This window comes from Eumetopias jubatus, unplaced genomic scaffold (genome assembly GCF_037043125.1).
Source record: "Eumetopias jubatus isolate StellerSeaLion01/CBP00866 unplaced genomic scaffold, mEumJub1_p1.0 scaffold_8, whole genome shotgun sequence".
NCBI lineage: Eukaryota > Metazoa > Chordata > Mammalia > Carnivora > Otariidae > Eumetopias > Eumetopias jubatus.
Genome location: NW_028274814.1, coordinates 44,934,527 through 44,950,164, shown reverse-complemented (window position 1 = coordinate 44,950,164; position 15,638 = coordinate 44,934,527). Strand labels below are relative to the sequence as shown.

At 49.5% G+C, this 15,638-nt stretch overlaps 1 protein-coding gene across 2 annotated transcripts; it reads left to right on the top strand.

Annotated features, from left to right (window-relative positions):
* The first annotated feature begins 429 nt into the window (after positions 1-429).
* C1RL (complement C1r subcomponent like) lies at positions 430-12,970 on the top strand. 2 transcript variants are annotated; one of them, XM_028121240.2, is made up of 7 exons: positions 435-535; positions 1,105-1,333; positions 6,750-6,939; positions 8,170-8,295; positions 8,425-8,499; positions 10,116-10,656; positions 11,621-12,970. In XM_028121240.2, the coding sequence occupies exons 1-7, from the start codon at positions 453-455 to the stop codon at positions 11,799-11,801; spliced, it is 1,425 nt and encodes a 474-aa protein (XP_027977041.1). In that variant the 5' UTR covers positions 435-452; the 3' UTR covers positions 11,802-12,970. The 2 variants fall into 2 exon arrangements, with proteins under 2 accessions (XP_027977040.1, XP_027977041.1); XM_028121239.2 differs by having other exon boundaries at positions 430-535; positions 10,116-11,709.
* Positions 12,971-15,638: the final 2,668 nt, after the last annotated feature.

Genomic DNA, 15,638 nt, shown 5'->3' with positions numbered 1-15,638 from the left:
ATCCATGCTTGATGAGAGAGGAGCAAGGAGCAGCTCAAGTTCATGGGTCACAAACTTCAATCTCTACAAGAGGCAGTCTGCTAACATAAATGAGCGGAACAGTCAGGGAGGGAGGTGTGTGGCCCATTAAAGGGACCATCCTACTGTGTGATACATGCACGAGTTAAAAATTGGTTGTGAACAGTACAAAAGGGTCAAGAGTCAGTGCCTTCCCGGCCCCCTGATATTTTCTGAGGGCAAATGGGGTTTGGGAGGTATTTTTCCTCTCCGGTCGTGGGCAAACTATTCCTGAATCAGACAGCAGGTGGCGCTCAACCCAGAGAACTGGAAAAAGGGAACTGTGGAGAATTACTTAATTCATTTCCAGGAACTTCTCCCTCCTCCCCCGCAGGGCCTTCCCCAGCCCCACCTCCTGTTCCCTGGCGTGGGGCACGTCCTCTCGCTGGTCCCAGATGTCCAGTACCAGATGCCTGGTCTCGGAGTGGGGAAATAACCACTGGAGAAGCCCCCACTCCACAAGCTGCCCAGGCAAGATGTGAGTGTGCCCACCGGAAAGGCCTGGAGGAGAGGACAGTGGCGGGGAGAGGGGAAGGTGGGACCCAGGGACGTGCGCGCGCGCACACACGCACACGCACACGCGCACACACGCGCGCACACACACACAGAACCAGTTACTGCGGGGAGAACTGGAAAGTTGCCTGTAGCCTCTAGCAGCCTTCCCTGGAGTTGGTCAGACTCCGCGGTCCGAGCCAGGAGAGCTAACATATTTAAATGTCCCTCCCTCCTACCACCATTGCTCCTCCAGATCCCAGGGTGGGATTGGGACCTGCCAAAGCACAAAGCAGCCCCCTCCTTTGATTGAGACTGTCCTGGGACACGAGCAATGGTGGAAAACTCCCAGTCCAAGCTCCGGCTGGCTAGGAGGCTGAAGGAATCGGGGTGAGGAGAGGCAGTAAGGGAGGAGCCCACAGGTGCCCAGGCCTCAAGGGCTAATGCCTTTGCGGGGCCTCTCGATCTCTCAGCTTCGCCTGCCCCTGCTCCTCATACTTCCACAGGCCTCAGGCCGTATGTGTGTGGCCATATCTTGCTCTCATCCACTCACAGGTGGTGGCTACTCCTCTGGGGAGTCCTCCAGGCTTGCCCCACACAGGGCTCTGTGCTCTTGGCCCAACAGCTACCCCAGCAGCTGACATCCCCCGGGTATCCGGAACCATATCTCAAAGGCCAAGAGAACTCCACTGACATCGAGGCTCCAGAGGGCTTTGCCGTGAGGCTTGTCTTCCAGGACTTCGACCTGGAGCCGTCCCAGGACTGTGAGCAGGACTCCGTCACAGTGAGCTTCAGTGGGGGTCCTGAAGGGACTCTGGGGAGGGAGCCTCCTGGCCTGGAGCCCAGAGGCAGGGGGACGTGGCTGTGCCCTGAATGGCAAAGGATGGATGAAGAGCCCAAGTCAGGGGCACAGGCGGCTTAGCTGGGAGGTCAGGGTCTGCCCCAGGGCGCTGCCTTCTGCCCTCAGCCCTGCCCTTGTCCCTGCTACCATCTGGGCCCCGCAGAGCAAGAGAGAGGGTGGCAGGGCAGGCCCTGCTTTGGAAGTCGTACCGAGGGACACACACATACTGCAAAACCCTGGCGTCAAATAGCAAGGACTCACACATCCATCAGTAAAGATCCACCAAGTGTCTGTGGAGTGCAGGCTCCGTCTGATCAGGAAGCTGGGCCTAAATAGTAACAAAAGCTTAGGTGACTGTTCAAGCTGCAGGATAAGGACACTTTAAAAATAGCACTTTACGTTATCTTTTGGGTTAAATTTCCTTCGTATCAAAATAATCCATGCACAGAGTTCTTGTAAAAATGAGTATACGACAAGGCTTATAATGAAAACAGCAGTCTCCAGCCTTCTTCCCAGCCCCAGGGCCTCTCCCAGCGGCAGCGCCTGCGATGCACGTAGCTGCTCCATCTGGCATTTACTTCCATGTGTATAAATAGCATGCTTATTGTGTTACTTTTGTGCACGATCACTTAATTTCCAACCATAGAAGATGAGGACTCACTTTACCTCTCTTAGACCTTCACTGCATTTCCCCACCCCATCCTCCCAAGCTACCATTATTAGCATTTTTAGTTGTTTACATTATCATGACTTTAAAATATTCCCTTCTGAGTACATGGTGTACAATAATTACATGTCCTTGCTTCTCCGACTTTTGGGTCTCCCGGGAGTCAGTAATCTCAGGGAGTTTTTTGGGTTTTCTGTTTGTTTTTGTTTTGATTCTAGTATGCTTGGCTCTGTCTATAACTAAGCTCCCCAAACTCTTAGCCAGGAGAGTAAATCTCCTCTCGCATAATCAACTACAAATCTTAACCTCTTGGTCTTGCTTTGTGTTGACATCCCACCTGAAGATCTCACGACACTTTATCTCCTCAGAGTTCCTTGCTCTCTAGAGCCTCAAGCGTTCTGGAAGTGCCTTTCTCCCTCCTTCTGGGCATTTCCTGTACCTGTTATGTGCTGGAACTGAACCCCATACCATTCTCTTTCTTGGTTTAGTCCCTTATTTTGGAGGAGCACATTCTCCTCCAGAAAGGATATGAGAGAATAAGCTGTAAAGGATCTCACAAATCCCTGAACGTCTTAGTCCACCCTCACAGTTGATGGATAGTGGATTGGGGACGCAGTCTGGGTTACAAGCCATTTTCTCTCAGAATTTTGACGATACGGTCTGCTTGCTCTAGTGTTGTTAAGCCTGGTACAAGGATGATTCCTGGCCCTGAGTATTTTCGCTCTAGGACTTTTGGAACATTTTCCTTATTGCCAGTATCCTAAGTTTTCATTCTGATGTGCCTTAATGCGAGTCTTTTTGTACTTGTTGTACAGGGGTTTTTAATCTAGAGACTCTTTTTTTAAGATTTTATTTAATTATCAGAGAGAGCAAGAAAGCACAGTGGGGGAGGGTCAAAGGGAGAAGCAGACTCCCTGCTGAGCTGGGAGCCCCACATGGGACTTGGTCCCAGAACTCGATCCCAGGACCCCAGGATCATGACCTGAGCTGAAGGCAGATGCTTAACCCACTGAGCCACCCAGGCATCCCTAATCTAGAGACTTTTTAAAGCCAGTCCTTCAATTCTGGGAATGCTCTTGTATTTTTTTTTTTTTTAGGCTTCTGAGCCTATGTATGTTTATTTTTATTTTTATTTTTTATTTTATTTTACTGAAGTACAGTTGACATAAAATGTTATCTTAGTTTCAATTGTGCAACATATTGAAAACACAATTCTGTACATTGCTCAGTGCTTACCCCAGTGAATGTAGTCCCAATCTGTCACCATACAATGTTATTATAATATTATTGATTATATTCCTTATGCTGTACTTTTCTTCTCCTCACGTATTCATTTTTTTAAGTTTTTATTTAAATTCCCGTTCGCTGACAGTGTCATATTAGTTTCAGGCGTACAATATAGTGATTCAACAATTCCATACAACTCCTGGTGCTTAATCTTAATCCCCATCACCTACTTCACGTATTTCCCCACCCACTGCTCTTGTATTATTTTTTATATAAGTTCCAGATGTCTGCTTCTTTATTTTCTCTTTCTTCAGAAAGAGAAAATAAATTTAGCTATTGTAAATTCTGGACGGATTCTCCAGTTTTGTTAATCCATTCTGTTCTGTTGTCCATCTCTTTTTGTTCCACTTTCTGGGAGATTTCCTCATTTTAGATCCAACTTTTTTTAAAGATTTTATTTATTTGAGAGAGAGCACAAACAGGGGGAGGGGCAGAGGGAGAAGCATTGCAGGGCTCGATCCCAGGACCCCAGGATCATGACCTGAGCCAAAGGCGGCCGCTGGACTGAGTGGACTGAGCCACCCAGGCGCCCCTTAAATATGAATTTTTTATTAATTTTTTTCTGCTAATGTATTTTTTCATGTCTAAAAGCTCGTTCTTATCTTCTAAATGTACTTTTGTGTAGAATATTGTTCTTGTTTCGTAGAGGCAATATCCTTTCCTCTACAGGGATTATTTTTAAATGTTCCTTCTGTTCCTTGTATTATCTCTACTTCATCCAGGTTCCCTTTCATTGTTCATTTGTTTTGGTCTCTGCTTATTGTGTTAGAAACTTTCCTACAATGTCTAAGAATCCTTGGCTGTCCATTCATATTTAAGAGTGAAATACTCAGATGGCACTGGATGCTCCATGTGGATATCTAAAATTTGTGAAGTGACAGGTTTGACAATAGAGTTATCAACAAGGTGACCTATTTGTGCTGTTGGGGAACCTCCCAAATATTAGCTTGTGGAAGTGTTTTCTTTAGGGACAGCCGATCTCAGATCAGAATCCTTGGGTCTCCTGCTCAGAGTGGCCAACATTCTGGTAAACAAGCAGAGGAGGGAATCTCACTGTTTGATATGTAGACTTTCACCTAAGCCCTCTGTTTGCCGCACTGGTCTTCACCTCCTCTGTCGAGTGTGCTAGGGGATCCCAAGTCCAGGGTGTCTGGCTCACACTCGGGTCTTCTGCCAGGGTGAGCTGGAGGGGTTTGCCTGGATGCACAGCATGGGCAAAGGGACCTAGAGTTCTGAGGTCTCCCCACGATGGCTTTCTGTCAGCCCTTCCCTCATCTTCATCCTCAGGGGTGCCTGGTTACCCCAATTTCTGAAACTTTCCTGGGTTTCCTGGCTTGCTTTATGTTGTCTTCCACATTTGAAGACTCGTTGCCATTTGTCCATCTCCAACCCATCTTCCAAAATGTTGACATCCCTCCTCTGCTGTCACGTCCTCTCGCTTTTTGCCCTCAATCACGTACAACCATTTTATCCCTTTGCTGTCATGTTGGTGGAATTTGAGGTGGGAAAGGAGACAAATGCATGTGTTTACTGCTCCAGATTTTACTGGAAAGTCGGGACTGTATTTAATTCAGCCTATGTCTGTTGAGCACCTACCTTGAGCCCTGCTCTTCTCAGCCACGGGCAGTTTCCATCTTGGCCTGACTGTTCCCTGTCATGGAGGGAGTTCAAGCTCAGGAAGAGGATCCTTCCCTCCTGTCTCCTTCCAGAGCAAATCACACAGACACTGCAAATGCAGAACTTAAGACCCTGGAGTCTAGTTCCATTTTTACTCGTCAGTATGCTCAGCCGGCCTGTGGGCTCTTTGGTAGCAGAACTGTCTGTTCATATCTGTATCCCCAGCACCTAGCACAGTGTCTCACACATAGAACATAATCAGTACCTGTTGAAGGAATGGATGGATGGATGGGCGGATGGATGGATGGATGGATGAAATCCAAGCTTCTGTAGAACACACAACAGAATGAATTTGGGATGAGCAGGTGTTTAGTGTCATCCTCACCACCGTTCCACGTGTAGACTCTGGAGAACTGCCATAGGGCATGATGTTGTCCTGGCTAGAAGAGGCCTCACGGACCATTTTATAGGAGGAAACCGAGAACTGGGGTTAAGAAACCCCCCATGTCACACAAGGTGGTGGGGCAAAGTCTGGAATTTAACATAGGTCTGAGGACTCTCTGTCAGGTGTTCATTCTACTTTGCTAGTTAGACTCCTAAGTTATTTTATTTAGCCAACAATTCATGAGGAAGAGTAAGAAGAAAACTGGAGCACTTAACAACCAAGTGAAGCAGTAAAGGACAGTTTCCTAGGGTAAAATGCTTCTTCCCCAAGAGGTAGGTCTCTTAAATAGGGACATTAAATGTGTTCATGTCCTAAGGAAGGAAAAGTATTGGGACATGGCCGAGCAAGACATTCCAGGTGACTGAAAACTTTTCTTTATGCCAACTTCCCCCCAGTTACTGTGATCATGGAGAGATGGGCCGAAAGGAGGCTTAGGGGAATTTGAGATTTGGGGAGAATGAGAGAACAAAGAGCTAGCAAGAACCCATGGTATGTGGGTCAATATGAAGGTCAGAAATCAAATGAGCTGACCAGTGAGCTGTGTGCCCAGAGAAGAGATTAGGCATGAAGCATGGGCCAGGGGAACTCCTTCCAAGATGCCCTTCCTTGGGTTGGGGAACCCACATTAAAGGGTTTGAGCAGCGGTGAGGCAGGCAGAAGGAACAGAAGCAGAGACAACCTGCTTCAAGAACATACTAAAGCATCAATACCCAGGGTACACGCACTGTGTACATTTTGTGTCCACAGATTTCACACCTTGTGGAGGGCTTCACTTAACAGCTTCTGGAGTAAGAGGAGGAACATTCCAAAGGAAGGAGAACAGGAAAGGCTAGGAACCCAAGGGGCTCAGTCTTTGCAGAGAGTCTTATGCTTCACAGATGTTGGCCACTGGAAATTATTCGGACAAGTGGAAGGTGATGGGGGTGGAGGAGGTGGGACGGGAAGGGCATAGGTCTGCATATTTGTCGATTCAAGGCTGTGGTACCGTAGGTACCATCTGGAGCATCAGGCAGTCAGGGTGAGCAAAATAGATGTGGTTCCTGCCTTCTTAGAATTTATGATCCAGCGGACTGTTTGGAGAAACCCTGGGGTTCCCAAGGAGCTTCTTAAAAGTAGGTAACTATGGTGGGCTTTATGAGATACTTATGGTAGGCTAAAGAAATATACTAGGTATCTGGTCATGGATAAAAGAAACCTGGGGGTCAGTTATGGGACAGGACGCTACTTGAGAAAAGCTCCCCGAGGAACAGCTTCTGAGCCCCAGAGGTGTGCAGACCTTCTAGAGGATGTGACCCTGTGGAGCAGATTCACCCCACACCTGCCTGCCCACCCTCCCCTTTCAGATCACAGCCAGTGGGTTGGATCCAAGTCGGTTCTGTGGGCAGCAGGGCTCCCCGCTGGGCAGCCCTCCTGGTCAGAAGGAGTTTGTGTCCCTGGGGAACCGATTGCAGCTGACTTTCCGAGCCCCTGCCTCTTCTCAGGACAGGACCACTGGCCTCTACAAGGGCTTCCTGGCCTTCTACCAAGCTGTGGGTAAGTGTCCCTCCTGGGGGTGCGGCCTCTGCCTGGAGCCATGGCCCCTGGTCTCCTGAAGGGACAAGTGGAAGCTTGAGTGACCCCACCCTACCCCCCCCAACCCCCGCCCCAGCTATGCCCCTGCTGCTGAGCAGCCCAATTAAAGGGGCAGGCGTGGCTCAGCTCCAGCAGTTGTTTCCATGAGGATTTATAGGCTGAATGCTTATAGATCATCTCCTCTTTCAAAAGAAGCCAAGAGTCCAGATTTTTAAGTGAAATTCTAGATTTTCAAATCATAACTCAGGTTTTTTGAAGCTAATGCATGCGCATGATAATTTTTTTAAAAAATAATATGATATGGTAATAGTATAAGAAGTAAGTCTTCCTCTCATCTCTGGCCCTTAGTCCCTGGCTACCCTGTCCGGAAACAACCCTGTTGTCCATTTCCTGGGTATGCTTCCAAAGACACTCTATGTGCCATTCAAATATGCGTATTGTTGTGCGGCGGCGGCGGGGGGGCGTGTCTAATATTCACGATGTCTTAAATCTAGCATTTTTCACCCAATAATATGTCTTTTTTTAAAAGATTATTTATTATTTATTTATTAATTTGAGAGAGAACGAGAGAGAGAGAGAGCACGAGCAGGGAGAGGGGCAGAGAGAGAGGGAGAAGCAAATTCCCCGCTGAGCAGGGAGCCCTACTCAGGGCTTGATCCCAGGACCCTGGGATCATAACCTGAGCCAAAGGCAGACGCTTAACCGACTCATATTCATGCGGTTAGCAGTGCCTAATTCTTTTTAAGGACCATATAGTATTCCTTCGATTGATGCACATAATCTATGCAGCCAGTCCTCTGCTGATACTCTGCAGCCACAAGCAGTCCTGCTGTGGCTATGCCTGTATATACATCTTTGAGCCTGTGTATGAGGGTAAATTCTTAGAAATAAAAATGTTAGGTGAAAAAGCATTTGCAATTTAAGTTTCAGCATTGCTGAATTTCCCTCCAAAGAGGTTTTTGCTAATATGCACTGACCAGCCGTGTATGACAATGCTTGTATCCCCACAGCCTATTTATCACAGTTACTTTCCATTTTTTAATCATTTTTATCATGGATGATCTTATCAGTGAAAAACGGTTCAAATGTTCTAAATAAAAGACTGTGCAAGTCACACTAAATACGGCCCTGGGCCAGAATCAGTCCCAGGGCTGCCAGTTCAGGGTCCTCCTGACCACTGGTTTCCTACAGGTGTGAACCACAGTCAGCCCATCAGCCGGGCCAGGGAAGCCTCTGAGGCCACCAGCACAGCTGGAGACAATCCCTCCAAGATCCAGAACCACTGCCAGGAGCCCTATTATCAGGCCGTGCCAGCAGGTGAGTCCCCGCCTGCTGGGGAACCAGCGCCTATTTGCTTCACTCCCACCAGGAGGCGCTCTGGGCACCTAGCACCCCCACCTCCCAGCTGTGAATTTGTCTCTCTGCCCCCCTCATTTCACTCCCCAGGGACACTCACCTGCACACCCCAGGGCCCCTGGAAGGAGACGCAAGACAGGGAGGAGCTTCCTCACTGCATACCGGGTGAGTGGTGACCTCCCGGCGCCGACCCTGTGGCCGCTTCCCGAAGAAACCTCAGCCACATGTGTGGCCCGCGGGAGCAGGACATAGGGGGTTAAAGGAAAGCCTTAGGGTAGACAGGGAGAGATAAAGGCGGAAGGTGCGGAGGAAGAGGGGAACCAAGAAGGGCCCAGAAAGGGAGAAGCAAGAACCTTGTCCCTTATTCAGGATCAAGAGATAACTGAGAAAGTAGAAGCATAAAGGAAGTTCATCAGAGGGGACGGTAAAGGAGGAGAGGGTCAGAAGAGTGGAAAGAAGAGAAGCCCCTCTCTTGGGATGGGCTGCTTTAAGGATACACAGACAGGCTCTCTGTCCCCAAAACATCGCCCTACCCACATGGCACAGTGCCAGGAAGTCTGCCATGTTAAGACTTTTTATTAAGATAAAATTTATGTAACATAAAATTCACCATCTTAACCATTTTAAAGTATACCATGTGGTGATTTTTAGTATATCCACAAGGTCGTGCCACCATTCCCACTAATTCCAGAACATTCCCATCGCCCCAAAAAGAAACCCAGCACCTCAGACTCTCCCCTCCACCACCCGCTGGCAACCACTAATCCACTTTCTGTCTCTGGATTTGCCTCTTCCGACATTTTCTATAAAGGGAATCATGCAGCATGTGGCCTTTGTGTCTGGCTTCTTTCATTTAGCCTGTTTTCACGGTTCATCCATGTTGTAGCAGGTGTCAGGATTCCATTCCTTTCCATGGATATACCACCTTTTGTTCATCCGTTCATCAGTTAAAGGACATTTGGGTTGTTTTCACTTTCTGCCTTTTAGGGGTAAATGCTACTATGAGCATTCGTGTACGAGTTTCTGTGTGAACATATGTTTTCTATTCTTTTGGGCATATCCCTAGTAGTGGAATTGCTAGGTCACATCACACCTGTAGGTTTCACTTTTTGAGGACTTGCCAGGCTGTTTTCCGCTGGGGCTGCATCCTTTTATATTCCCACCAGCAAGATATGAGGGTTCAAGTTCACTGTTTTTGAAATCCATTTTTTTTTTTTTTTTTTTTTAGTCAAAGCATTGCCTTTCTAACCTAATCTGAATAAATTTCTCAGATCTCGCTCCTGACCCTCAGAAAGCTCTCAGGCCAGGCTGATGCAGTGTTTGGGCAGTGGGTTGGAGGGCAGGTGATGGTGGAAGATGTCAACGATGAGGAAGGACACAGAAAACAGAGGCAACGGGCACTGAGGACAAACTGCTTGCTGCATGATTTTGCTCAGGATGGCCCCACCAAGAGTCTGAGGAAGTGGCCTTAAAATGTCTGAGGGATGGGGGAAACGAGGGAAGGGAACCAAGAGCACACTTACTGTGATGAGCACCGAGGACCCTGTAGAGCTGTCGGGTCACTATATTGCGTACCTGAAACTGATATAACGCTGCGTGTTAGTGACACTGGAATTAATTTTTTTTAATCCTATTATTAAGGTAAAATAAGAGTGATTCTTATTTAAAAAGAAATCCTCTGAGGAGGCGTTGGAGAGAGAGCGCTTCACGGAAGCGGGTCTTTAACAAATGCATCTTGATGCAGCAGCTGACGTCCCCTGTACGTCTCTCTTCTCTCCCAGTCTGTGGCCGGCCGGTCACCCCCATCGCCCAGAACCAGGAGGCCCTGGGTTCCTCCAGAGCCAAGTTGGGCAACTTCCCCTGGCAAGCTTTCACCAATATCTACGGCCGCGGGGGCGGGGCCCTGCTGGGCGACAGGTGGATCCTCACGGCCGCCCACACCATCTATCCCAAGGACGGCATCTTTCTCGGGAAGAACCGGAGCGTGGATGTGTTCCTGGGCCACACAAGCATAGACGAGATGTTGCGGCTGGGGAGCCACCCGGTGCGCCGCGTGGTGGTGCACCCGGACTACCGCCAGCACGAGTCCCGCAGCTTCGACGGGGACATCGCGCTCCTGGAGCTGCGGCGCAGCGTGCGGCTGGGCCCCAACCTGCTCCCGGTCTGTCTGCCCGAGCGCCAGGCCCTCTACCGCAGCGGCGTGTGGGGCTACGTCAGTGGCTTCGGCGTGGACAGGGGCTGGTTAACCACCCAGCTGAAATACTCCAGGCTGCCCGTGGCCCCGCGCGCCGCCTGCCAGGCCTGGCTCCAAGAGAAGCAGAGGTCTGAGGTGTTTTCTGACAACATGTTCTGTGCTGGGGATAAGATGAGGCAGCAGAATGTCTGCCAGGGGGACAGCGGTGGCGTCTATGTGGTATGGGATGAGCGCGCCCATCACTGGGTGGCCACGGGCATAGTCTCCTGGGGCGTGGGCTGTGGCAAGGGCTATGGCTTCTACACCAAAGTGCTCAACTACCTGGACTGGATCAAGGGAGTGATGGAGGGGAAGGACTGACCCTGGGGGCGCTCGAACAGTGACACCCAGCTGTGGAGCATCCCCCCATCCAGGAGAGGGTTAGGAGGGAGGACTGGGCTCAGGGGTGGCGCTGGGGGCAGGGAATCCCTATTCAAGTGACCGCTGTCCTGTCCTTTGTGCGAGAGAGCTCCTCCTCCTTCCCAGTGCCCCCCCCCCTCCTTCTCCACCTTCTTGCCCCAGTTTGCGCTCCACCCAGGAAAGCCCTGGACATCTCAGCCAGTTTCCCTTTAAACTTCATCTCCTGCTGACACGGCTTTTTCTGTACTCTCCTGGGAGACGGTCACCTTCTCATCCCCCAGTTCAAGTGGGGTCTGGGGGATGTGGTCTTAGTTGTTTTCATTTCTGAAACATTCCAAAGCCCCTCTAGTTGGCCTTCACACATTCAAACTATTGGCTTCACCCCCCTCCCCCCGCCAACGGTATCTCCTAGCTGCAATTCTAGTAAGCAGCCCATTTTGGCTTACATGTTCTGCATACCAGGAGCTTCACAGGTCATTTCATTGACTCCTCACAGCAAGTTTGCAACGGAGCTGTTATTACCTGCAATTCACAAATGAGGAAACTGAAGCCCAGGGAGATAAAGTGGCTTGCCCCAAACCCACAGCTGGGACGGGACTGCCAAGGCCATGGGCTTCCCAGGACACCATGATAGCTCCCGATTGTCCTCCAGACCTACTCTGCTTCCCCTTCCCAATCCCCACATCCTTACAGGTCCTGCCCGGGAATTCCTGCTTCAGTGAAGATGACAACACCTCGCTCACACTTCCCTGCTGGCCCCGTCTCCTGCAGACCCCAAGCTGAGCCCAGCACCAGGCTGGATGTTGGGGCCGACACCCCCCAGTGCTGCTGGACACCTGGGTCTGGGCTCCACCTGAGAAGACCAGCTCTTTAACTTTTAATAAGGTCTTGAGGTGATTTACAGTGAAAGACACGAGTAAAATACGATTGTTCAAATGGAAATAGAAAATTAATACCATAAAACAGAAGAGAGCAAATTTGCTAGCACTGAAGGTCAAGTTAGCTTACCTGGTTAAAGGTTAAACTGATCTTTGAAAAACAGCAGGATTCAAAGTTGTACATACATGTGGTTACTTCAATTTTTTTAAACCATTTTTAAACCTAAGTATAAACGACTATTAAAAACACCCTAAGGGGTGCCTGGTGGCTCAGTCAGTTAAGTGCCTGACTTTTGGTTTTGGCTCAGGTCGTGATCTCAGGGACGTGGGATTGAGCCCCATGTCGGGCTCTGCAATCAGTGCGGAGTCGGCCTGGGATTCTCTCTCCCTTTGCTCCCCCCACTTGTGTTTGCTCTCTCTTTCTCTCTCTCTAAAATAAAATAAATAAATCTTGGGGCACCTGGATGGCTCAGTAAGTTAAGCATCTGCCTTTGGCTGTGGTCATGATCCCAGGGTCCTGGGATCGAGCCCTGAGTTGGGCTGCCTGCTCAGAGGAGAGCCTGCTTCTCCCTCTCCCTCTGTCTGCCACTCCCCCTGCTTGTACTCTCTCTCTCTCTTTGTCAAATAAATAAAATCCTCAAAACCAATCAATCAATCAATCTTTTTTTAAAAACAGCCCAAAATACTAACCAGAAGTTGTTTTAGGTAGTATAATTTTGGCTGTTTTGTTTTCCCCTATTCCTCCGTAATTGCTAAACTTTGCTAAATTTTATTTAATGAGCATGTATTCGTTTCATTTTATTTGTTTTTATTATTGAAAAATGATGTTTCTCCCTGCCAAGGCAAAAAATATATACCTATAGCTATAGATCTATATAGACCTAGATATCTGGATATTACCACATAAGGTAACCTACTATTACTTTAAGAGAGAAAATTTTTTTCCCCAGAACCAAAACCTAAGAGGAATAAACAATAAAATAGACAATGTCTTCGATACTGGTCTTTTTTTTAAGATTTTATTTATTTATTTGACACAGAGAGAGACGGGGAGAGAGGGAACACAAGCAGCGGGAGTAGGAGAGGGAGAAGCAGGCTTCCTGCGGAGCAGGGAGCCTGATGCGGGGCTCAATCCCAGGACCCTGGGATCATGACCTGAGCCGAAGGCAGACGCTTAACGAATGAGCCACCCAGGCGCCCCTGATACTGATCTTTAAACCAGTGCAGGAGTAATCTTCATATGGCTGTTTCTTCTTTCTGTCCTTGGTGTGAGTCAATGGTATACGACAAATGTGCAAGTAAGGTTTCCTTTGAGTGGCCAGGCAGAGAGGAGGCTGGGCTGGGACTGAGCTGATGAAGCCCAGGTTTGTCACTTTGCAGCCATGTTGTATGATACTTAGAATCCCTGGGATGAATAGGAGAACTTCAGCTAAGAATTACCTTCCTGGACCACCTGCTCCTTAACTGTGATCTCCGCCATTCTGCCTCCACTATGAACACAACACACACACGCATGCACACAGTGTTGTCAAAATGCTAATGTGCAATTTGCTAGACAAGACTCCCCTTCTTGGGGCACCTGGGTGGCTCAGTCGTTAAGCGTCTGCCTTCGGCTCAAGTCATGATCCCAGGGTCCTGGAATCACGTCCCGCATCGGGCTCCCTACTCAGCGGGAGCCTGCTTCTCCTTCTGCCTGCTGCTCCCCCTGCTTGTGAGCTCTCTCTCTGACAAATAGATAAATAAAATCTTTAAAAAAAAAATTCCCCTTCTTCCTCGTCTCCTCATCTAGTCCTTATGCTTCGCCTCTGTCTTTCGTCTTTTCTGACCTGACAAGGTCATGGGTCATGTCAGGGATTAGATCATGGATCAGCCCTGCCATCAGATTCGCTCCTCAGCTCTGACATTTAGGCCTGCTGGAGGAACCCTCCACACCTTGGTTGACTTCACATCTCCCTGTACCTACCTGCTCTCTAACCACACTCAGTGAGGACTTGGTCATTGCCTAATGGTGAACTGCCCCATCTTTGTGAGTCCTTGCAATCCATTGCTTGGGAAAGTCCCTGGCATATTAAGTAGGTAGTCCATACATGGATGAATGAGGGGGTAGGTGGGTGGAGGGAAAGAGGGTTTAATCCAATTGGAGAAACAAGCAGGATAGACTACAAAGGCCCACGACTCGGAGGCCAGCTCTGCCTGAGCCTCCCTCTGGAATCGAACGCCATAGGGTATTTGAGCCCTGGAGAGTTGAGGAAGAAAGGCTTCCACAGCGAGCAAACTTTTAAATTAGGAGACTATGGCCTGGAACACAGGAGAGACAAAACCTCCCTCCCTCCCAGGGGCCTACTTTCTTTCAGAAAAGACCAAGTCACTGTTGGTGCGCAGACATACTGTCTGCCTAGTCCTAGGCAACCATGACTCTCAGGGGTTCAAACGCTTGACCAAATGCCGAGAAGAACAGGATGTCTCTACCCTCGCTCAGCTTCCCTTGCCTCTCTAAGAGCCAAGTTCACGGGCAAGTCTGAGTTCACTGAAGTGAGGAGGAAGGGTCTTAAGACAGACCCTAGTGCTGCTGTAGAGTCACCCTGACCTAAGCACCCCGTGTCCTGTGTTTAAGTGTCATTCATGGGGAAAGGAGGCTGGGGCCCCAGTGCAACCAAACTCCGTTCTCTTCTGTCCACTCCTGCCATGCCCTCTCCGCCTCGTGGTTCCTGTCACACCATCCTGGACATTAAAAGCCTGGCCATTCCCAGGTGAGTAAGGGCAGGAAGAACCGGATTAATGGAACAGGGCACTGCAGAAAAGAGAGTCCCCCCTTAACTGCGATTTCAGTTGCCTTTGGCGTCGGGACCTTGTAAACACAGCAGCAGTCCCTGAAGAAAGGGAAAATTCAGATCAGATTTAAGAAACCAAGAAGTCTGGGCTTCCACCCAAAGGCTTTCTCCCTTCTGAAAACTCGGGCCCATCTCTTCAGCCCTTCCCCAGGCACGCCAGCAGGTGGCACCACCATCGGGGATTTCAAAACCAAAACTACATTAAACTGGAAACAGATTTTTTTTCGTTTTGTTTATGCAAATAGTTCATTCCCTACAACATTCCTCCGGGAATGGTCCCCTCCTTCCCCTCTACAGTCATTCCCTCCCCCTTGCCTCCCCTGCATGACCGCTCTCTCCCTCAACACAGAGTGGATGAAGACGCTGTCAGGAGAGTCCAGGATCCAAAAACAAGCCTTGAGAAATGTGAGTAAGGCTGATGCGGCCCTCGGAGGGTGGGAGAAGCCAGAGGAGAGAATCCTGGGCATGAGAGGCAACCCTGCTCCCAAATTCATTCAGGGGGACCAGAACGCCCCTCCCTCCCCATATTCCTTACCTATTCCCGGAAGCACACACGTGCCTACACAAACGCATACCCCACCATCCCTCCTCCTGAGGAAGAGACCTTAGACCCATGAGGCAATGGCCATGTTCCCTTCTTCCTCCTAACTCATGGCAGGGGAGCAGCAAGATGAAGGGACCCACTGTGCCCAGGAGAGGTGTGCTCTGTGCATGACTCCATATACCATAGGCCGTTTCTCCCAGAGGCCTTTGCTGAGCCTTTGGGAGCCCCATCAGAGAGCCATGACTGGAAACCGTCGCCCTCCATTAACTGGTCCCAAGCCAGCCCTGTTCCAGGAAGGGGAGGGGAGTGGTGGGAGAGGGCAGGGGAGGAGGATGGGGAGGGAGGTGCAGGGAGTACGATGACCTCTAGACTGGACATTCCCCGGGGGGAGGAACACCCAATGCAGCGGCTGCAGAGGCCAGGCTCTCCACTTCACCACCCCCACCTAGAACATCTCT

Bases quoted from the DNA above. Each gene is read 5' to 3' on its own strand.
- C1RL (XM_028121239.2), top strand. From the start codon at position 453: ATGTCCAGTACCAGATGCCTGGTCTCGGAGTGGGGAAATAACCACTGG. The intron at 536-1,104 runs GTGAGTGTGCCC...ATCCACTCACAG, and splicing joins ACAAGCTGCCCAGGCAAGAT to GTGGTGGCTACTCCTCTGGG. The intron at 1,334-6,749 runs GTGAGCTTCAGT...CTCCCCTTTCAG, and splicing joins GTGAGCAGGACTCCGTCACA to ATCACAGCCAGTGGGTTGGA.